Source organism: Gossypium raimondii, chromosome 11, assembly GCF_025698545.1.
Source record: "Gossypium raimondii isolate GPD5lz chromosome 11, ASM2569854v1, whole genome shotgun sequence".
Classification (NCBI taxonomy): domain Eukaryota; kingdom Viridiplantae; phylum Streptophyta; class Magnoliopsida; order Malvales; family Malvaceae; genus Gossypium; species Gossypium raimondii.
In genome coordinates, this window is record NC_068575.1 from 17373568 (window position 1) to 17398179 (window position 24612).

General features: G+C 32.9%; 2 protein-coding genes across 3 annotated transcripts; both read left to right on the forward strand.

The window, feature by feature from the left end:
• Positions 1 to 2342: 2342 nt before the first annotated feature.
• Positions 2343 to 6789, forward strand: LOC105804421 (uncharacterized). 2 transcript variants are annotated; one of them, XM_012637042.2, is made up of 10 exons: positions 2343 to 2447; positions 2882 to 3110; positions 3329 to 3433; positions 3570 to 3739; positions 4211 to 4344; positions 4468 to 4645; positions 5048 to 5612; positions 5822 to 5934; positions 6021 to 6270; positions 6426 to 6789. In XM_012637042.2, the coding sequence occupies exons 1-10, from the start codon at positions 2389 to 2391 to the stop codon at positions 6660 to 6662; spliced, it is 2040 nt and encodes a 679-aa protein (XP_012492496.1). In that variant the 5' UTR covers positions 2343 to 2388; the 3' UTR covers positions 6663 to 6789. The 2 variants fall into 2 exon arrangements, with proteins under 2 accessions (XP_012492496.1, XP_012492497.1); XM_012637043.2 differs by having other exon boundaries at positions 2899 to 3110.
• Positions 6790 to 16243: 9454 nt separating this feature from the next.
• Positions 16244 to 23901, forward strand: LOC105804420 (protein RRP6-like 2). The gene is made up of 14 exons (XM_012637040.2): positions 16244 to 17037; positions 18605 to 18760; positions 18991 to 19149; positions 19220 to 19303; positions 19818 to 19897; positions 20009 to 20059; positions 20662 to 20770; positions 21222 to 21304; positions 21389 to 21434; positions 21621 to 21708; positions 21817 to 21986; positions 22450 to 22788; positions 22869 to 22970; positions 23162 to 23901. The coding sequence occupies exons 1-14, from the start codon at positions 16297 to 16299 to the stop codon at positions 23795 to 23797; spliced, it is 2844 nt and encodes a 947-aa protein (XP_012492494.1). The 5' UTR covers positions 16244 to 16296; the 3' UTR covers positions 23798 to 23901.
• Positions 23902 to 24612: the final 711 nt, after the last annotated feature.

Genomic DNA, 24612 nt, shown 5'->3' on the forward strand with positions numbered 1-24612 from the left:
TTAAAGTAGTTAAATTTGATATATAGATCAAGAAAAGTAATGTACGAAATTAGATCGAGGGAAAGATAAAGTATTGGATTGAACGATCGTTTTTCGTCGTACGAGTTCGAGGTAAGTTCGTGTAATTAAATTGCATATTTATATTATTTAAATTGAAATATATGTATGTGAATAGTTTAATTATTATGTATAATTATCGAGCGCATAACTGACAACATACGAAAAATACTAAACCTCGTTTGAACCTTAAGAATTCGTAGGATACAAATGACATGTCATTAGGGTTATCGATTCCAACTCTTATGAGCTTACCGATACTCAACTCGTATGAGCTACCTTTTTTAGTTCGAAGGAGCTTATCGTTTATCGCTCATATGAGCATACATGACAGATTTATAGCTCAGTACACCTCGTGTGTACTACCCACATATCTAACGATATTCTAAGTGGTTCAACGGGCATAGTGTTATTACGAGATTATACAAGTTAGATATGAACTAGTACAGGTATTCACATGGAAATTGTTTATATATGATATATGGGTACACGGTATAGATGTTACATGTACATGGAATTTAATAATTGTTGAATTCATTTATGATTCTCGGTTTTTATATGAATACATGGCTAACTTGGTTAATGATTATGTGATCGGCTTTGGCCAAATTGAATTGTGTTATGCTTTGAGTTACTTACCTAAATTCGTGGTTAAATGGTAAGTTTAATTCTATGTTATATGAACTTACTAAGTTTAATTGCTTATTCTGTTTATTTTTTCGTGTTTTATAGTGTTTCGAAAGCTTGTTCGGATTGGAAGTTGTCAGAGATCTCATCACACTATCAAACATTATTTTGGTACTTTTGACTTTATATTTTGGGTTAAATGGCATGTATAAGTCATTTTGGCTAATGATAGCCTATGTGTTTTGTCATGTATTTAGCCACTTGATGTGGCTTGAATTGGGTATATTTTGTTATATAAATATGTAAATAGCCTTATTGTATGTGATGTATGGTTGCCATGTGAATGCGTTGGTTGTGAATTGGTATTTTGGGTACCAATCGGTTGAGATTCATAAGTGACATATATGTTATGTTTTAGGCACAATGATGCATGTATGTATCTGACCATTTAGGTATGATTGAGATACATATATTGCATGATTATATGTGGTCAATTGAAGTGCTTATAGACATCAGATTGTAAGTGTGGATATTACATGTTATAAGCTTGATATTGGTTGGTTTTAAATGTCTAATTATACCATGGTTATATGCAAATTGTGGTGTTTAAGTTGGTACCAATTTGAGTGAGAAATATGGCTTGGAAAATGACCTATTTTTGTCCACACAGGCGTGTGTCTCAGCCGTGTGTGACACATGGCCAGGTGACACGGCCGTGTGTTCCCTGATACTTCTATAGAAATCAAGCTAGTAGCTTCACACGGCCTAACACACGGGTGTGTTGCTTGGCCATGTGGCACAAGTCAGTATACCCTCTAGTTTTCACACGGCCTAGCACACGGGCGTGTGGTCTAGCCATGTAACCCAAGTCAATGAGTTACACAGGCTAAGACACGGGCAAGGACACAGGCGTGTGGCCCCATTTCGAATGCCGACATAGCCTAAAACAAAATAAAATGACGAGTTAAAATGATTCTTTTGTAAAATTGGAGACCAAAATTTGGTTAGAGCTTCATTTATTTGATTTTCCTTTAATTTTAATTGCTATCTTGTTTGTTAAATTTTAAAATTGGATTTTAATCTTTATCTTTTAAATCCCCACTAATCTTTAGTTTGCTTGTTTTATTTAAGAAATAAAGTTATTATCTTTTTTTTAATATGATCTTATTTACTACTATTTGTTAAATTTATATTTTTAATAGAGGTTTTTTGGTATTCTTCATGTTCATTTTACAGTTCATATTTGAAGTTCGTAATTACCCATTCCAACAATGTTGTCTCCAAAGTTCGTATCTAAATTCTCCATTGAAAATATAATGTGTCTTACCACTACACTCAACACTTGTTAATTCTTCACCATTATTTTTAATGTAACATTTTTTTAAAAATTTTAAAGGTAGCACCAATAGATTTAATAGAAGAATTTTAAACACATAATAATTAAATCTAAACTTTAAAATTTTTAAAAATAGAAAACTGCATTCCTAAAATAATAAAAAAATTCTAAATAAAAAAATTTGAGATGTAGGCACGTGACAGCAACAGGTGTTTGCATGGCCAACCCAACGTGTCAGCCATGGGAGAACCAACATTTCGGTTCCTTGATATCGAATATTCAGAAGCCATAGCCTTTTAATTTCATTTTCATTTTCTTTTTGATGATCAAAGCAAAACAGCAAGATAATTAAGAAGTTGAAGAAGATAATGATGGAGAGGAAGCATCTTTCTTCTATCGCCAACCATGTTCTTCAACGAAGTGCAGAGTAAGATATATACATATTTTCTTAAATAATATGTTTTCCATAGTGTTATCATACTAGATTTATTCTTTCGTTGTGATATGGGATCTCTTTGGAGATTAAAAAATCAATGAGAAAACATGAAATTCAAGATCAAACAAGATTAAATTTCAAAGCTTATGGGCATATGTATATATTTTCTCGGAAGTTGGTTTTCACATTTTTTCTTCTTGTACGTATCTGAGTGTTATCAAATTTGTTTCATATTTAAATATTCATATAGAGATGGATGATCATACAGTTGAAAAGCATTTATCCCTGTCAGATGTTTGATAATATTACTAGTCAATTATTATGGGTGTTTTTTTTGTGTGTTTTGCATATGTAATTGAATAATACTCGATACATGTTACATATACAGCATATTGAAGAGCTTTAAATATGCTAATTTTGCACAGGGAACTTGGTTCTTCAGTGGATCATTTGGTAAAAGAATTTGAAGCTAAATGGACACCTGAAGTAGGCGATTATTCGAGGAAATTAGTGGAATTTTGCAGCTCAAAGGCCCTCATTAAATTTTGTCAAAATATAAAAGAAAAGATAAGCGATGGATCATATAGCCGCTTCACATATGATATGATGCTTGCCTGGGACAACCCCAGAGCTGTGGACGAAGAGTCTTCAACTGTGAGAATATATTAACTTCTCTCAATCATAGTCAAAGCTTGGAATTTACTTCAATTCTGAATTGCAATCTTTTGGCTGAATAGTCTCATTTCGATGAAATATTTAGTGAAATTATGGTTTTCATTTTCCTTGTAATATTTGCCTTACAAGTTTGTCAGAATTTATGTGTTGATGACTTTCTCCACATACCTTGTTACTGATTCTATCATGTGAGTTAGGAGGAGAGCATTGGGAAGGAGAAAGAAGATAGAAAAATACAAGTAAAAGAGCAGACCGACCAGGATGATATCTCTCTTTTCTATTCAGACCAGATGCCACTCCTTGTAAGAAACTTTTCAGATTTTATCCAAGACATTTTATTCTGGAAAGACTGGATTGAAGAATCTGTTGATTGTACTATATATAAATATATTTATGTTTATCAGAGCGTGGCCATTGATTTGTGCACTTTCTTGATAGGTTAATCATGAACCAAGTGTTGAAGAAGATGCTTTCATGTGGTTAAGTTCATTAGTTCCATTAGCTGCTGATATCGTTAACCGAAGATTCACATTCGAAACTCTTACTGCACCTACCGGGAAGCGGCTTTTTTACCCTGCATATGATCGATTCCTAAAAGAAATTGACAAGTAAGTATTCGAAACTCTACTCGAAAGAGATAGTAATCCAATAGCTAGTATTGATGACTGAAAAAACTTAAAACTCATGTTAGATAGCTCTGGCATGGGCAGAATCTAGTTAATATCTAACACAAGCTGTTTCCCATCTCACCATGTTTTCATGCCTAAATTATTTTTTCTCTCTTTATGTAAACAAAATTGGAAGTTAATTGCTTACATGTAAATATCATAAGTGGCACTTTGGGTTGTCGATTTGCCTCCATGTAGTCTTGATTTTATCTCATCTGCATAAACATCAATGATTATATAGTAATAAACTGGTACTATTGGTGAGACTTGGACAAACTGACCATCACAACTCTGTTAAATATTACAACAAAATACTGGCAGTGGTAGAATCCAACACTTGAACTTTATTTTGTTTTAACTGCAATATTGCAAGTGTTTAATATCCCTTGTCCGAAAATCATTGGTCAACAGTTGCATGAGGCATTTACAGAAACAAGCAAAACCGAAGGGTATAGAGTTGGCTGATGATGAATTTATATTGCATGTTGAGGGAACAGCTACCTCACAAAGAGTGGTGCGCCATATCGGAGGCTCAAGTTGGCCTGGTTAGTTTTCTATTTCTTTTTCTCTTAGTAAAAAAGTGCAGGCAATCAAATAAATACCTTATCTTACGATCATTTAAGTGATTGCTGCTTTGGAATTACTCACTGTGGAGGGTACTTTTCTAGGTAGGCTTACACTGACTAATTGCGCACTCTACTTCGAGGCTTCTGGGGTGATAAATTATGAAGATGCACTTAAGATAGATCTTTCGAGGAAAATTGATCACAGTGTTAAACCAGTTGCAACAGGTCCATGGGGTGCTCCACTTTTCGACAAAGCCATAATCTACGAGTCCCCTGACTTGTAAGTATATACTTGCAAAGAATCCTATCTAATATTTGCCCTTATGAATTATTGATTCGAAGTCTAAAGCTTAATGATTATATACGTTCTTTTGCTTAGACATGGATGTACCATTTCTCACACACCTCGACCACTATATTTCAAGTCAACAATGTTCTAGAAGACAGTAATCAATAATTCAATGTTTTTCATTTCCAATTTCCCGTGCTCTAGTAAGAGATCTGCCAGAGAGTTATTGGATATTTTTTAACTGTTTGTTAATTGGAATGATTGCCAGGTTGATGATGACTTTTAAAGCTTTGTCTAGCTAAATGTTACTAAGATTTCAAAGTAATGTTTTACCTTTTACTGACAAATGAGAAAAGCTTGTTATTTCTGAGTTTAGCTTCCAAATTTTTCTAGACAGGAAGGAGTTCTGCTGGAATTTCCTGAGATAACAAGCTCCACAAGGCGCGACCATTGGCTAGCACTCATAAAGGAGATTCTGCTAATGCACAACTTTTTGTCGGATTTTAAGGTGGAGTGTCCAATACAAGCATGGGAGATGCATGCAAGGACCATTTTGAGCATAATAAGGCTCCATGCAGCAAGAGAAATGCTAAGAATTGCTCCCCCAAGTCCCACAGAATTCTTGATTTTCTCTTTGTATGAAGAATTACCCAAGGGGGACTATGTACTTGAACAACTTGCTCAGAGCCTAAAGAGGGTAAATAGTGGGCAACCATGTAGTGCAAGCTCAATATTGAGGAAATTGAACCTTCCAGAGCCTAATGTTTTGAGTTTGGAAGCGAAAATAGAGAGTGAAGTGAGTGAAACTATTGCAGTTGGCAAGGATGATGATAATAAGACCTCACTTGAGACTGCCATTAATCAAGCGCGAAAGGAAGGAAGAGGAGTTGCCAAAGCTAGAGCTGTGATGGAGGGGCTGAAAGAGGAAGGGATCGGTGAAAATGCTACCATTCTTACGGTAATTACTCACAATGTCCGTCATTTAGTTTGCAGAGTAAGCAATACATGCTCTTTCACATCATATCATGACCGGAATTCTGTAGTTTTGATTTAAGAAAACTAGTGCTCAAACAAATCGTCTCTCACTAAGGCAATGAAACTTTTCATAGAGATGTAAGAACTTATGAGTGGCACTATTTTTTTTTTTTCCTTCTTTGGCATATGTAGGAGCTACTGAAGCCACTAAGAAGTGTATTCCTTTGGTTCCGTGAAATCCTTTCATGGGAAAGACCGGCAACTACTCTTCTGGTATTTGCTGCAATTATACTAATCGTATACAAGTAAGTTGTTTTCGATCTTCTTTTTTTCTTTTATGATGCAAATTCAAGTCAGAAGGATAGTAAAGCAACTAGGAATCATGTTGTAGGGAATGGATTGGCAAGGCGTTATCCGCAGGCTTGCTTCTGGTGGTAGCAAATATGATACGAGCTAGAAAAGAAAGGCTCAAGGACAAACAAAAGGAAATAGTTGTGTGCACAGGTTCCGACCATACTCCGAGTACGAGAGAGAACATAGTTTCAGCTCAATATGGATTTTTGACGGTTCGTGAGATAATAAAGGAAGCAAATGTAACAATACTGAAATTGCATTCGGTTCTGGTTTCAAGGGCACACAAGGTATGCATGCAACTATATATTCTTTCAGTTTGGAAATTTTAAGATTAAGCAAACCTAAATGTATTTTTCAGCAAGATTTATGGAAAAAGTTGAGATAATATACTATCTTTTATAATCTCATACTCCATTGAAATTAACACACTTGTATCTTTCAGCATGCAAACACGGTGATGCTCGCAATGATCGGATTGGCAATAATGTTTGCAGTGATTCCTTTCAAGTATCTCATAATTGCTGTTGTGTTTCATTCCATGATCACAACATCACCGCTAGCAAAGCATATGGTAAACAACCAAGGAGGAGATCGTGATCGACGATTGAAAGAGTGGTGGGAATCGATCCCGCCTACCCCTATTCGGGTTATTAACGAAGCCCCTGTCAGTCCGAAATAGTCGTGCATTTTTTGGTGTAAAATGCTCAGAATCGGGTCTATCTATCTGGTTTTTACACTTGTTTGCCAAAACTAGCTGAATGTTTGTTTGAAATATACATATTCATCACAGGTTAGATTTTGTTTTACCATGATGGGCACTGCGCATGGTACATGTATGTATATTTATAGGAGAATAAATAATAAATAAATTGAGGAAAAAAAAACAATTGAATGAAAGAAGGGTCCGGTCCAGTAGAGTAGATTAAAATCGACCCACAATCAAGAACCATTAATTTCTGATACCCTTCACCTGAAGCAGCTTCCATGACTGTCTCAGGGTTTAAATCCCCGGCCGTCTTCAACTAAGAATATATTTATCAATTTCTTGGAATACCCATCAAATACTGTCTCCCTTTCGAGCTTCAATTTGTGGTACAGTAACGGAATCTCTCAGATTCCAAAAGGATAATTCGTGGGATTACATCTCTATACCTTTTCTCAGTGAACTTCATCACTATAAGTAAAAGTAAGTCTTAAAAGCGTAACAAAAGCAGCCAAAAAAAAAGTTTCCAGAAAAAAGAGAAAGTAAAAACAGCCTGAAAATCTAGCAATAGCAGAACAAAAAATTATGGACGGCTCTTCGTCACTACTTTTTAGGGAGTATTTCGATAATAAATGATGTTATGTGTCGATTTAGATTATATTTTTTTGTTTAGTTTTCATTATTTAATAAGTTTTCTGTTTTAAAATTTTTTATTTATTTTTGTAGCACTTTTTTAATTAGTCTTATTTATACATATAATCTTAGATTTACAAGTGATTTTAGAAATAAATTTGTTGTCGTCCTCTTTAGTTTGGTGAATGCTTAATTCTTTTGTCAATTTTTGCTCGCATCTTTGAATCATTCGAGATTGATTTTCTTATCAAAATTAAGTGCTTGCAATCACTCTAGATATGTTGTACTTGAATTGTGATAAAGCCAATAGTCAAAGCTAATTGTCACCCTGTCATAATATTCTATTGATGCTAAAGTTAAAGTCTTTGTTATGTTGATAGAGCTTATTATTTACCATCTACGACAAGTATTTACTATTTTTTCTTTATAAATTATATGGTTCCATTCATTGAATAAATTAATAAATTTATCTTTAAAAAACTTTAAAAGCACTCAAAATAACTCACAAAGGCAACGCATAACTAAAATATAGTAGTTTTAATACTATTAGTTTGCATCTATTTTTCACATTAAAATATCACCATTTGTATTATCTCTACAAAATATGTACAAAAAAATATAATAGAAATATATGGATTTAAAAAATCAAATTATATAAATAAAGGGATCGATTGTAAGTTAACAATAATAAGATAACAAACATATCCTTCAACTTATGAAAGTTCATGGATTTATGATAGGCTCTAAAGCATTTCAAGAAAAGTCTAATCATTGAAATGATTAAATAAATATACCATTTTCATTCTTGTCAAGCTGTTGAATTTGTTATTCAATCTTCTTGATGTCTTATTATAATGATGATTTTCGAATTCAATCTTGAGTACATACAAGAGCTTGTATAATTTTAGGAGTTAAAAAACTCCTAAATTGATCAACCACACACCCTTCGTAGCTAAATGCAGACTCTAAAGCAACAGTAGAAACTGGTATAGCTAACACATCTCTGGTTATCTTTGAAAGAGTAGGATATATAGGGCTATTCACTTTCCACCACAATAAAATATCAAAATATTCAACAAAATTATCATTAGACTCAGCTAAATATTTATCCAATTTAGACGTTTTGTCCTCACCATCATTTTCTAACTCATGCTTTTTATACAAAACTTGCATGCGCCTTTTCATTTTTTGTTGTGATTCACCTAGAGAAAAATGTGCTACTACACTTGATTGGCTACAAACACTATGAAGTGGAGGCTTATACTCATCAAACAATTCATACAAAGCTTCTGTCAACTTTTGCATCATTTCATATGCCTTTTCAACATTAAACATTTCACTAAGTGCAAATTCAAGATACTTTATTTTTTGTCTAGGATCTAAAACACAAACAAAATCATTTTATCAATATCACCTAAATACTTATCATACTTATCTTTCATTTTCATGGTCATAACACAAATTCAACATCAATATTTAATTGAGCATCTCGTAAAAGGATATCAATTTCAGAAAGCTTATCAAAAAATTATTGGATGTGACATATGAAGTGTTGGAAACACGCAAAGTGACTTCATAAAAGTATTTCAAGAAATCCCTCAAATTTCAAACACTAGCCCAATCATTCGCACTAAGCCAACCCTACCTCTTTTCAAGTTTAGCCCTAGAGTTTATATCTTGCTCCTCAAGTCTCTCAAAATTTTGAGCAGTGTCTAACATTAAGTAGGTCAAGTCCCACCTAGTACAGACATCATGATACAACATCTTCTTGCACTATCTTTTCCACCACAACACACTTCTTATATTTTTGTAATCTAGCTGGAGATTGCTTCACATATCTAACAACCCCCTAACACATTTAACAAATTTATTCATTTCCTTTAAGCCTTCAACAATAATCAAATTCACAATGTGTAGCATTCATCTCATGTGAAGGTATTTACCATTTTGAACTAAACTCCATCAAGGGCTAAATTTTTTTCTCAAATAACCAATAGCAACATCATTTGAACTTGCATTATCAACAGTGACAGTAAAAAACTTATCAATCCCCCAATTCAACTAGCATTTCTCAATCACCAACCCAATGGATTCACCTTGATGACTAAAAATTAGACAAAAATTTAAAATCTTTTTATTTAATTTCCAATCTTCATCAATAAAGTGAGCAGTGATACACAAATAATTAACTCTTTGCAAAGAAGTTATTGTGCCAGTAGTTAAGTAAACTCTAGAACAAGAATTTCTCAAAAGTTGTTTTAGCTTAGCCATTTCATCTAAATACAATTGATAAACATCCCTAATCATAGTAATTTGTGAAGGACCATGAAACCTAGGACATGTCATGGATATAAATTTCTTAAAACCTTCACTTTCAACAAACTTGAAGTTAATACATCAATCACAATCATTTGTGCTAACCATTTCCTACATACTTATTGATCAAATCTCTAAGTTGATAGATACCATCCCCCCTTTAACTCCTTTACTAGGAAAAACTAGTTGTCTTTTTCTAGTGTCAACAATACTAATAGGATTTTTCTTACATGAACCGAAATGATATTTTAATGACCCCATGCCATTTTTTCCCATCACAACAAAATTCCTTTTCGCAATAATTACATTTAGCTTTACTTGCACTCTCACTATTAATAATCTTAGTAAAGTGAGACCAAATTTTTGACCTTAGAGGGATGATTTTTCTTTTCCCAGCAATACCCTTTGTTTGGCTTGAAGCTTTATCTACTGAAATTCCAAAAGCTGGCAAAGTAGGAGGTGTAACGCTACCCTCAACAAATATTGGTTCTGTGGACATTTTGCAAGAATAAAAATTATACAATAGATTAAAATACATTTATATACAATATATAAATGGATTAAAATGTATACATATTTATATACATTTACATACATTCTGCCCAATGCATGGCAAATGACAACCCTTTAATAATTAAATATACGAATTAATTTATACAAATCGAAATAACTAAACCATAACATTTGAAAAATGTGGAGACTAACAGCACTTGGAGTCATAACATTTGAAAAATGAAGGGATTAAAAGGCCTTTTCGTTGAACAAATACTCAATTACAACTATGTGGAATGAACTTAGGCCAATGACCGATAAAGTGCAATAGCATCGAGTACTTTGATCCAAATTCCATATACTTAGTAGGTAACAATTTGGAAATGAAAGGTGTATTTTTTTAGATTGCATAACCTTAGAGATATCCAGTTTGTGAAATAATGTTTAGTTGCTTTGCAAAACCCATATTTTTAATTTTCAAATGGTAGCAAAGGAAATGTTTTTAGAGAGATGATAGTGTATTTTGTTATTTAAGATTATGTCCGTTTTATTTTCGGGTTGTGAGGTTAACAAATATAATAATTCAAATATTTAGGGTGAGTTTAGATGGGCGGTGCATTTACTTGTTGTGGTTAGTGTAAAAACAGTGGTGGGGGTGAGATTATATACTGTAACAATATTGTACTGTGAGACAAAATGTAAACTAAACACACCGCACCACACACTACCCCATCGTCCATCCAAACCCACCCTTAAAGTAACTAAGAATCATTCAAATATTGTTTATAGCAACTAAGAATCTATAAAGCATTGCATTGCATAATAAATACAAGAGGTAGTATATAGGTAAAAAAACTTGCAGTTGATTGCTTTCATATATTTGACTATCTTAATTATTTGCTTTCATATATTTGACTATCTTAATTATTTATACACCAGAGGTGAGTAAAGGTGTTCATGGGCCGGGCCGGCCCGCCTGAAATATGGGAGGGTTTGGGTAAAAATATAGGCCCGAAATATGGGTTTTGGCAAAAAAACGAGGCCCGTTTAGAAAATAGGCCGGGCCTCGGGCACTCTTTTTTGGCCCGGGCCCAGCCTGGCCCGACCTGAATATATAATAAATATTTATTTTTTATTTTTTTAATTTAAAAATATTTTTAAAATACTTTTTTATTTTTTTTTAAAAATAATTTTTTGGTGTTTATTAAAAAAAAGGGTCGGGCCGGGCTCGGGCTTAGAATTTTTTTCTCGGGCCGGGCCTGGACAAAATTTTAGGCCCATATTTCGAACCGGGCCCGTGCCTAGGACGCAGGCCAAAAATTTTTTCTAGGTCCGGCCCGGCCCATGAACACCTCTAGAGGTGAGCTATATATATTTTTTATTTCGCTTAATTGGTTAATTCAGTTAATTATCTTATTTCAAACCGAATTAATCAATAACTGAAATTTCATAAAAACATTAATTGACTTTCGACCGAACTAAATTCGGCCACTGATTGATTAACCAAATTAGACCGGTTTGGTCAATTAATTCAATTTTAACTAAACTATGAATACCCGTACTCAATACCATATTGGTGGGCGTATTGTTTTTGTCTTGGTACTGGTACATATTGATACCAGTATGTTTTGGTATACCGTTTTGGGTTTATTGAAACTTTTAAATATTGTTCGCATATACATATATATAATCTAATTTTTAATTTCTTGATAAATTATATATACATTTAAATATTTTCACATATATATTTATAGCCTAAGTTTTAGTTTCTTCAGAAATTATATGTTTTTGTCAAAAATAAATTATACATTTTATATACATGTAAATATATCTCATTTACATTCATATAAATATATTTATACATAAATATAAACTTTAAAATTATTAATTAAGTTGAATAAATAAATTTAGTAATTTTATTTTTAAATATAATTATGGAAAAATAAAATGGGTAAAATAAAAATATTAAAAATTGGTTTGAAATGCCAAAATTGTGTACCAACCAGTACGGGCAAATACAAGCCAATATTGACTGAAATTGGGGAAATACACTGAAATGACCAAAATGCACCAAAATTGTGATAAAAACGGAACATAGAATATTTGGTATTGATTTAAGATTGAGACAGTACCGATCAATATTGGTACGATATCGACTACCATAATCAAAAGTGAAAGACAATTTAAAAAAAAAAAAAGAGGTTAACTCAGGCCCTATTTGATAAGCTATTAAAAAATAATCTAATTAGAATTAATATTTTCAATCATTTAATTAAAACAAGTTTGATAACCGTAGATAATTTTTTTTTTTGCAAAAATAGAATCTGCTTATCACTTAATAAAATACATTACGTTATTTTATTTTATTTTAAAAAATTATATCATTCCTCTTCATATAGTTTAATTATATTATGTTAATTTTAAATAATGTCAAACATGTTTTATAGGAACACTTAATTTTCTGATATTTAATAATATACCAAACATGTTTTATAACAACCCTTAATTTTTCGATTTTTTTCTCAAACATGTTTTATAACTTGAATTATCACTTAAATTTTTTATATTTAATTTTTAGCACTTAATTTTTCTGTTTTTCAAATAGAGGGTTATATTTTATTGATTAAACTAATTTTCTTAGAACAAATATGAAAAATGTAAAATTATTTCCTAATTAAATTTATGTATTTTTACAAAAGTTGTGGATTTAATCTTTGTATTAGAATTTGGTAATTTTTGTAATACTCCAAAAATTTTACAGAAGATATTACCTTTGATATAATAAAATAAGAAAATAAAACGACAAAAAAGGGGGAAATTTTGGAGTTATGTCAACATTGGGAAGTATATTATGACATATTAGTTCAAGAAAGGATTAAATCGCAAAAGTGAGAAAAGTTTTGTTGCCCAAGAGTAAATACTTAAAATTTGAGGGGTTAAAATATAAATATGAAAAAGTTGAAGGACCAATGGTGTAAATATTTTAAGGGTGGAATGATTTAGAAACTAAGGAAAATGGATGGATTATGACCAAATTGAAAAAGGTGAAGAATTTTGAGGGACTAAATCGTAATTTTACCAAATTAAGTGATGACTCAAGGATGAAATTTTAAAAGATCATGAAGGGCAAAATGGTCAATTAGAAGAGAGAGAAATCTAGAAGATAATGATGATGTTAGAGATATTTTAGATTAATTAAATAAATTAATATTAGTTTATTAATATTTTAATTTAATTTTTAAATGATATTTTATTATTTTATTATTATTTTATTTAGTATATATATAAGAAAAGGAAGATGAAGAATCATCCAACCCACCACTTTTCCCATGCACAACATGAGAAAAAGAGTGAAAAAAAAGAAAATTTTGCTTTCTTTACAATTTGGTCCTTCCACCAAAAATTTACTATTTTCATTTAGAAATCAAAAGAATTTCCATATCCATCAAGAGAGAAATATAACAAGGAGACTATGGGGAGCTAGAATATCAAGTTAGATTCAAGAAATAGAAGCTGGAGGAGAGAGAAAATCAAGTTAAAGATTGAAATCAATATGACAAGGTAAGAACATCAAGATTTTAATATATTTTTAAGTTTGATATTATTGAAAAGTATGGAAATGATGTTAATGTAAAGTTTTCGTATATATGGTCCTATTTTCTTGATATGTTAGTGAAGAGAAAATGAGAGAAAGTGATGAGAAATAGTGTAGAGAAAGAAAATAAGGGTGTTATAAACATGGTAATAAACATCTTGCACTAAAACAGTTTTGGACAGTAACAGTAGGCTAACTTTGAAAAATTAACATAAATTATGGAAATTGAATTCTAGGATGAACAAAATATGAAATTAAATATTATTAAGTCTAGTTTCTCATAGAAGAAATGGTGTAAGTAATGGAATTCTAAATTTGGATCTCAATTTGGAGTTCTGCAATTTAGCCCGATAAGTTCATGTAACTTGAATTATATTCTTAAATACTTGAAATGTTTGTTATTGATGTGAATATGATTTGAATGTTCATTGTATGAAAATTGATGAAATATTGATATATTTGAAAAAAAATGGGAAGAAATCCCGGTTGAATGGAAAAAAATTCGATGGATCTCTGAAAAGGAATTGAAGGTAAAAAGGATCTAGCCCGGACGGGTGATCCTATCTTGATATAGCCCTCTAGAAGAATATGTGGAAAATGGATTTAGCCCGGACGGGTAATCCGAATTAGGGTCTGAATTTAGCTTGGACTGGTAATTCAGATCCAAGCTCATTAGAGTAAATTGTCGTTGCAAGAGATTTAGCCTGGACTGGTAATTCAGATCCAAGCTCATTAGAGTAAATTGTCGTTGCAGGGGATTTAGCCTAGACTAGTAAGGATGAGGTTCGCGGGAGTATACTCTCTAAAATGAAAATGTGCGCACATGAATATGAATTGACGGACCCGAATTTGTACACTAAAAGTGTACCTCTGAAAATCCATCGAATTTTCGAGAAATTCAACGAGATAAATATAGAAAATAATAAGGGTAATAGAAAACATGGAATTGAATTATTATTGGAAATATATTATCGAATTTAATACCCAGTTTGGATTGAATGCGGGATTGAGTACAATCATTTTATACCAAAGGATGAATTGACGGATAATACCATAATTGAGTTATGGCATTACAAATGTAAAGGATGAATTGACGGCAAATTACCCAAGTAAACCGAGGTTCAGAATTTGTTGCGGACTTTCGTGTTTACTATTTGTGTAGCTCTCATGAGCTTAAGTTCAGCCTTCGGGCTTCTGAAAACAATGTACTCATATCCGTAAGTTGTTCTTCGAAAGGTAAAATATCGGGAGTTGTCTTGAATGATAATATAATTATTTATATGATGCATTGAATTGGTAAGTATTTAAGTGAAAATATGCTACTGCTCATGAAAAAGTATTAAGGTTTAAATTAAGCAATTTTCTTATGAAATGACTTATCGTGTGATCAGTTCGGGAAAGGCTTTGGGTAAATGCACTATCTTGTGACCGTGGTTGAGTGATATGTTTATGACTTGTGTGACATGCATATGGAACAAGCGTGGAAAGTAAAGAAATGCAAATGAAAATAAAGAAATTATCAAGAGTTAAAGTAATATAAAATCCTACTAAGCTTGGGATAATATGTTTAAGTGATACTGTGGATTTATTCACTTTGTAAGTTGATGAATATAGCTTCATGGGTATTATGGTATCAATATTGGGTTATCCTTGATATGTATAGATTTCATATTTTAAAAGAATTAATATGATTAAAGACTACATGAGCCTACTAAGCATTCATTGCTTACGTATTTGTTTTTTTTTTTACCCTACAAATTATCGGAAGCTCGATTGGGTTGGAAACTTGTCGGAGATATATCACACTATCCATTGGTTTTATCGGTAAATTTGGATGATTTGATTCTAGTTATAATGGCATGTATAAGTTAATTTAGCCAACGTTGGCTTATTAATATTTTGATTTTGGTTGGTTTCAAATATGAATGCTAGATGAAATGAAATGTCTGAAAATTAATTTGTAAATTTCGGTAATGCTCCATAACCCTATTCCGGCGACGGATTTGGGTTAGGAGTGTTACATTTTTAGTTTTTATACTTTTTAAATTTTAAAATTTCAGTCCTCTCTAAATGATAACTGTTAAATTCATTAAGTTAAGTTCTACTATTTCTAAAATTTGATTCAACAAATATATTATTATATGTGTAATGTCATGTTAACTTGTTATTTTCACATATTCCTTGCTAAAAATCATGTTAATGGATTAACGATTGTAATTTTGTCAATCTTGATATTTTAAATTTTGATAAGTATAGGGACCTAGAATGACTTAGTTGGAGAATATGAACTAAATTTACAAGTGTATGCATATTACAAAACTGATAATTGTGTTTAACCAAACAAATTTAATTCTTTGTTGTTTGGTTCAGACTAAAATTTCAAACTTTGAATATTGTAATAACTAAAATTTACCAATTTAAAAAGTATAAGGACTAAAATTGATCAAAGTAAAGTATAAAAACAAAATCCACAATTTTCATAAAGTGTAAAGACTAATAGCAGAATTTAACCCAAAGAAAACCAAAAATCTCTAAAACCCTAATATTCTTTTTCTACCCTAAAACCCTAAAACAATGATGAACGACTACGACGATCAGATAACAATGGAAGCCCAATCTCAACCTTCAGAAAATTCTCAAATTCTTCAAACATTAGCTCTAGGCCCTCTCTCTTCTTCTCTTTCTTCACTCTCTTCCTCTTCTCCAACCCTCCCTTCCAATCAAGACTTTCATTTCTTCAACAACTTCTCCGATTTCAAGCTTCCCATCGATCAAATCGCCAAAACATCCGATTCTTTGCTCGAATCCATTGGCGCTTCGGCTAAAACATGGGGCGCCAACAAGGCCATCAATTTCCCTAGCAACCTTGACAGCATAGCCGATGATGAAGCTTATGATTGGCTCGTTGATATTAACGACGAACTTTTGGAACGATTTGACGTTTCCATCGACGAATTTCATAAGATTCGAAAGAAAGAAGAGGAAACGGGTCGGTTTATTGGGTCGGATCCTGACAATAATGGGTTTCAGTTGGTTTACGGGAAGAAGAAGAAAATTAACGGTGGTTTAGTGAGTGACTCGGTTGGTGTGTCAGTCAGTGGGAAGGAAGGTGGGTTTTCGGGTTCTTCTGGAGTTAAGGTGAAGAAAGAGGCATTGGCTACGGGGACGACTGGGAAAGCGAAGGTGCCATTTCATATACCAACGATACGGAAGCCTCAGGAAGAGTATAATATACTTGTGAATAATTCGAATCAGCCTTTTGAACATGTTTGGTTGCAGAGGAGTGAGGATGGGCAGCGTTTTGTTCATCCACTGGTTGGTCTTTGTTTCCCCGTTTAATCAGTCTTTTATGGAGTTCTGTCTTTTCTTTTCTTTTGGGGTTAATCACTATGTTATAACTGTTTCCTAAATGCTTTCACAACATTTCTGCTTTTAGTTGGTTACGTATGTTATAGGATAACCTCACAGTGTTTCATTTTTGTTTGGTTAGTTCAATGAGTGTTGAGTTTCGTATGTTGTCGGATAACTTCATAATTTTTCAATACCGAGGTGCAAAGGGCAAAAAAGCGCTTCCTCGAGTAAACTGAGGAATATGTCTATGTATGTGTTTTGTGTATCTTTGTCTATATATAAAAAAAAAAGCTTAAGATATTCTGATAATGAATTCAAAAGGTGGTCCAATTTATCTTAGAAAAATGCTTCTTCTTCTTTTTTGACCAATATGCATGTTTCTTGCGGTCTCATGTTTGTTGTTGATTTTTTTGTTCATTGTTTGTTGTTGAATATTTATACATTAAGATGTAGAATTTTGATATTGTCTCATCTTTACTATCAAAGAAATTAGAGAGAATTTCAATGAGGCAGGGTTTCATGCATTAACCACTTTACAAAAAGGTGTCCCTAGTCCCTACACTCACCAAGTGTGCTTCTGATCAATGAGCCTTGGCCTAAATGGCCTCTATCACATTTTCATCTGATGCTAAGTCACAGCACCTAAGCACATACCTTAATGACACTGGTTTGGGAGTTTTGATGCTTGTGATCAGGATTAGAATAGTTGGACATAAGTGAAATGCTTTTATTAGAATTGCTGGGCCATTAAGTTTGGTGCTTTTATTTTCTTTGAGTGATACAACACTTGTATATTTTCCGGGGCATGAATTTCTGTACAAGAAGTAGCAAGAGTGATTAATATGGTTGTTTTGAACGTTCTCACAGCTCTGAAATCATTCCCATGGAGACAGCAAAGATGAATAAGGAGAATATAACTGTCTTTTAAAGTTTTCTAGGCACCTTGCATAGTTGAAAGGAAAAGGAAAAAAAAATGAATTTCTGTACAAGACGTAGTAAGAGTGATTAATATAGTTATTTTGAACGTTTCATAGCTCAGAAATCTTTCCCATGGAGACAAAAAAGATGAATAAGGAGAATTAACTGTAATTTTTCAAGTTCTCCAGAGTTAAAGCCACCTTGCATGGTTAAAAGGAAAAGAGAAAAAGTGAATTTCAGTAAAATAGTTCATTGAAGTGATAGTATTTCTGATTTACATTGGTTTGTAGGAAGGTGTCTTGTAATCAAGGTCGTCTTTCTTATGTTCTTATTGGGGTAAATTGTGACGTTGCTAATAGTAATTAGAAGATGGGAAAGGCTGCACTTGTTTTTAAGAATGTTACCATGTTCTTGAGAGATACCTTAGTAATAATATTTACATATGGATGTGATAAAATTTCACTTTTTGTATTGTTCTTATACCTCAAAATCTCACACACATCCAACCATGTTCAACAATAGCTTCTAAAACTTTCTGGTTTATCTCCTGTTAAATGTTAATTTGTGTTGCTTGCTGAAATAAGAGAAAAACATTTCTATTGCCCTTTTACAGGAGAACCTCTCTGTTATGGATTTTGTGGAAAAAGATATTGCAGATATTCAGCCCATCAAACCCCCATCAATGGAGTCTACCTCATTTAAGCTGGTTGAGGAAGTAAAAGATTTGAAGGATTTAGCAGCTAAGTTACGCGGTGTGGAAGAGTTTGCGGTAAAAATTCAACTTATAATAGGACTTTATGTGATGATGCATGTTTTGCTCTTGCTTCATAGTAAGATATAGAATGTTCACCTGGTCTGAAGAAGGGTGTATGCATCTCTGGTTTCAGGGGTACCAGTTACACTGGACTTTGTATGCATCAAATATAGGATTAATTTTCTGTATTCTCATAATATGTTACCTCTTTGCCTGTCGTTCATTTTCTCTGTAATTATTCTCAGGTTGATTTGGAGCATAACCAATATCGATCTTTTCAAGGACTAACTTGCTTGATGCAAATTTCTACTAGAACTGAGGATTTTATTGTAGATACTTTGAAGCTTCGAATTCATGTTGGCCCATATCTTAGGGAAGTTTTCAAGGATCCCACCAAGAAAAAGGTTGGTACCCTTGATAGTTTTTTTTTTTTTTTAAGCTTATTGCATGGTTTGATATCCTTAATTCACATAGGTTATGCATGGAGCAGACAGGGATATTGTGTGGCTTCAACGAGACTTTGGCATATATGTGTGCAATCTCTTTGACACTGGACAGGTTTCTACTTCTATGAACTTGAGGATTTAATTTGAAAATTTTCTGTTAGATTCTTGGTTTTATTGGTATATTTTACGAAGCTAAGTTTATGTGGGCCTTGTCAACAGTTCACTTTTTATGAACTTATTTGTGAGTTAATTAGCAGTGTGACAATGACTTAGGGGAAAGGAAATTGGTACAAAGACCATACATGAAAACTCTTTACATGTGGTTTAAATGATTGAACTAACTTAACTAGTTTTATGGATGATGACAATGGTGCTAAGCTTATAAGAACTTATTGATAAAGTTACCACCTACTATCTTAACCATTTTAGATGTTATAGCCTTAGAAATATTATCACCCACACAGATTTGTTGAGCCTAATTGACGTTCACTAAGTGCCATGTCTTGATTATATATGCTTAGGCTTAGTTTTGAGTGCAATTAATAAATACATGATTTGCTTGTTTTTATTTTGAAGTTAAATGTTGTGTTGGGTTCTTACCAATATGTATTTTGCATGTTTCTCAGGCCTCAAAGGTCTTGAAATTGGAAAGAAATAGTTTGGAGCATCTTCTGCAACATTTTTGTGGAGTTACAGCCAACAAAGAGTGGGTTTTTATTTAAATTTATTTGATCGTCTTCCTTATACTTGCTAGTTCTCTCCTCTTTGATCGTCATCTATCCTATCTCCTTAAGGTTGATTAGTTGACTCAATGTAGGTACCAGAATGCAGATTGGATATTGCGTCCTCTTCCTGATGAAATGCTCAGGTAACGTTGCTTTTTTACCTTTCAGCTGCCTGACTCTCTCTTGCTAGTTAAATAATGTCTAATTGCTGCACTTGCATATGTCATTAAAGCTAATGATTGATTGCTATTGACCACTTCCTTTTTAAAAAAAGAATTATAGAAAGAGAAAAAATAAAGCATTACTTCAACTGTAAATTTGACATAGTTTTTATGACAAACTGTTGTTTCTTAGTTTTGCCTGCAGCATCATTTCTTTTGAACAATTTTATGCAAACCATGACATCTTTATTTTTCCTGTGCTCAAAGTAGTGCTGACTTAACCCCATCAAACTTGTCAGAAAAGGAAAAAATTAACCATAAAATCTGTAAGACCACCATTACTGATATTTTATATGTTTTTTTTATGAGAAGAAATTCAAACACACAGATGTGAATAGTCGTTAATTTTGACTTTTTAATCAATATGAAGTAAAAACACAGTGCTTTTTATTTATGTTTTGAACTAACATATTACTCTGAAGAAAATTTCAAGGTTCTGTCACTCTGATTGCAATTATTGAAGAGGAAACTTTGATTGTTATCTGTCTATTAATTGTTTCTGTTTATTACCATTTTTATGCCAGATATGCTAGAGAAGACACACACTACTTACTGTACATTTATGATTTAATGAGAATCAAATTGTTTTCAATGCCCCAGGAAGGTGAACATTTGGATGCTCCTTTGGTAGAGGTATGATGCTGTAAATGATAGCTCACAGCATTTTCTACATTTATAACAGCATGCCATATCATATGCTAACACTTCTAGGTTAACAGAAGCTTAGAGATTTGATAGTCTTAATCTTAGTTACATTCATGTGAGAGCTGTGTTCCTTTCCACATTCTACTGGCTTCTGACCTTCTATTTTATTTGATCTTCGGTGTATAACCTACAACTGAGGCTAGGTGTTGAAAATTTATTTGTTGATCAACTATCCATATCAATATAATGTGATTCTTTGGATACCTTCATTGGTTTCATCGAGTAAAATGCATACAGTGTATATGTTTTGTTACTTTTCTTGCCCATTTCATCTTCCTTCAAAATTAGTTTACTTGGATGCATGAATTTATGAACTTTGTTGTTTTCTGTTTTTTGTTATTGACCGTCATCGTAGTAGCAAATGTTCTGTTGCTAGCAGGTCTACAAGCGAAGTTCTGATGTATGTACACAACTGTATGGGAAAGAGCTCCTGACAGAGAATTCATATCTCCATATACATGGGTTTGTTACTTGCTAAGGCTACATGATTTAAATATATATTACATAATTTCTTAATAACTTTGTTTTTTCTTCTATTTAATATAGGTTGCAGGTGGCTGGTTTCAATGCTGAGCAGCTAGCAGTTGTTGCTGTAAGTTTTTGTTGATTTCATATCTACTTGGCCCTTTGTTTACTTTTAAGATAACACATGGATTGGTTGGTAAATCATAAGAAATGTCTAATTTTAATTCAGAGAACATGTTTGATATACAATAGCCTTACTAGTAAAAAATAGATGATATCCCTTAATCTTGCGTCTCACCTAAATGGTTTATAGGGGCTTTGTGAATGGCGAGACATTATTGCTCGTGCAGAGGATGAAAGTACTGGTTATGTATTGCCAAACAAAACGCTTCTTGAAATCGGTAGGAACTTTCTTGTTTTTATCAATTTCCAGTATATTTATCTTCTTTTTTCATACTGCTTGTTGGTATATTTCCTGAAGCACTTTTTGTTTTTCTTACTGCTAAAAGCCAAGCAGATGCCTGTAGCTGCTCACAAGTTACGTCAATTGTTGAAATCTAGACACCCATATGTGGAGCGAAATCTTGGTGCAGTTGTTAGCATCATCAGGCATGCTATGCAGAATGCTGTTGCATTTGAAGCTGCTGCTCAACAACTTAAAATGGGACGTATGCTAAATGTAAGATTAATTACACTGATTTGATAACCCTGATCGTATTGTTATAATGTATTTTGTTAAATCTGTTCTATGTATTATTATCTCATTTTTCTTTTAGTCATCACATGGGTTGTGAATTGTGATCATTGTCCAGAAGTAAAAATGAAAGCATTTTGGGTTGTAGTAGGCTGTTTGTATGACTTAAAAAACAAAATCAATCAAGTGAATCATAATGTTAACATAGGAAAGCTACAAACATGAAGTGTGCTAATTGATTGATTCAGTTACATGAGTCTGATAAAATGTCATCGAATAAGCCTTAGAAACTTTATCTTAGCCCGAGAATGGGTTGATAAAATGATGATTACCATTCTTTGTGCTACTTCCTCATTACTGTTTATTTCATTGAACTTACAATTGGTTGGAATATGTTGATTTTATAATTACTATCTGTTAAGATGACTGTAAGGTTTCTACTGTGCAGGCATCAGAACAACATATAGCAGCTAAAGAGGGAGCTGAGGTCTTAATTCCTGTGACTCCTACAGACTTTAAAACTGCAAATGATAGAACAAGAATCATAGATGATGCTGTAGTAGGACCTGATGGGATAAGTGCTCAATCTGCTTCTCTGCAACATAAACACGACTCGATCAAGATTGGAAGCAGTATTACTCAACTTGACAGAGACAAAAAACAAGAAGGATTCTCTTTTGAGCCACATGTGAATGGTAGCTCAATGTATGCGAGAGAAAATCTTGTCATCTCGGGAAAGAGTGGAGATGCAAATGCCCATACAGTTATTCCACCTTCAACAAAGATGGTAAGTTGTTAATACTTTTGTAGATGGTGATCTTTTTTTCCTGATGAGTAGCCGCTGGATAAAATACCTATTACCTGTAGGCAACTGGAGCAACTATTCAGGTTCTAAAGAAACCAAGCCGTGGCTTTGGAGCACTTCTGGGGAATGCTTCCACGAAGATGAAATTTGATATGGAGAAAAAGGTGAGTCAAGTTATTCCTCTATTTTGCTGTTGTGGCTTTTGATTTTGTTGCGGTATTGAAACCAGTGTAAATGCTCCATCACAGTCCATGACAGTCGCATTTGTCCATCATTGCGATTACTTTAGTTTTGATTCCTTTGTGCATATTGTGGAAAGTAATTCATTGCTATCTTGTTTATTGTCGTCATCTAGGAGAAGGAAGATAGTAAGTTGGCACAGATCAGATCTTCAGTAAATCTTTCATTTCACTCATTCTCGGGCACAGCAGAGCAGTCAAAACCTCCTGTTAACGAGCCAACTAAATTTCCAGAAGCTCCACAGCCCAAAGAACCTCCTGCTGTGGTAGCTACTGAGTCGTCGACATTAGAAGATATTATCATGTTAGAAGATAATTCAAGAAAGGATGAACAAGTTGATGGTAGTGGTAGTCCGGAAGTAAATGATACACCTGGGAAGGAGAGTTGTATGGCACCTTCCTCTGAAACGGAAAAAGAAGATGAGACTATGTCTTTATCCGATTTATCTACCAGCTTCCAACAGTGCTTCGAGTCTATGAATCAAAACAGAAAAGCAGTTAAAGTGAAGAAATCAAAAGAAGCTAGTGGTGTTTTGCAAATAAAGCCATTTGATTATGAAGCAGCCAGGAAAGAGATTAAGTTTGGAGAAGATGCAGAGACAGAATCAGGAAGCCATGCAAAGTCTGGTGGTAAGAAGAAAAGTTCAGCAATGGGGCGACTGCAAATAGACGATGGATCTAAACAATTTCCTCAAGCTAGGCGACGACAAGCTTTTCCTGCATCTGGGAACAGAAGTGCAACTTTCCGATGATCCTTGGATCAGGAACCATAATCCTGTAAGACAAATGAGAAACAAGCGTGAATTTGAAGTGTTAATCCCTAATCAATAGAAAAAGATGATGATCTTGCTAGACTGCCAGACGTTTACACCCCAACTTGAGTAGTGCTTAAAAAACAAAGCAATACATATACGTGCTAAAACTAATACCTAGTTAAGATTTTAGGATCTGCTTTTTAATTTTACACCATCTTAGTACTATCTGTGTTTTTCTTTAAGAAAATGCTTGCGATAGCATAAATTATTCAACAATACGAGTAAAAAGATAAAATGAATGTTGCTGGAGAAGCTCTAATAGATTAGGCTATGTGCGATCTCGTCGGCCGTACCAAAAAATCACGTAATCACAACCATCATCTTCATGGCACATTCTAGCATTTGCTTTTTTCTATCATTTCCATTTTTTTAATGTAAGATTTTGATGAAAAACTATTAAAAAGATGGCATGAATGAACTCTAAGAAATCTACTCTTAGGAGGGATAACCTAGAATCATGTAAAATTCTCGTGATTTCAATTAGGCAGGGATTTTACTAATGATTTTTAACTCCATGTCCTAGAAAATATATTATAATTTACTCGTATGTAACAAATATATTTATTAAAAGTTACATAAAATTAATTAATATTTTGATTATAATGGTAAAATTAATTATTTATCATGCATAGTGTTTTGGGTGTAATTTTATTATGATTATTTTAATTGATCTATCATATGAAAAGTCAAAACACCCTCATAAAAATATAAATTAATTTGTATAGGGTATATTTTAGTAATTTTATGACATC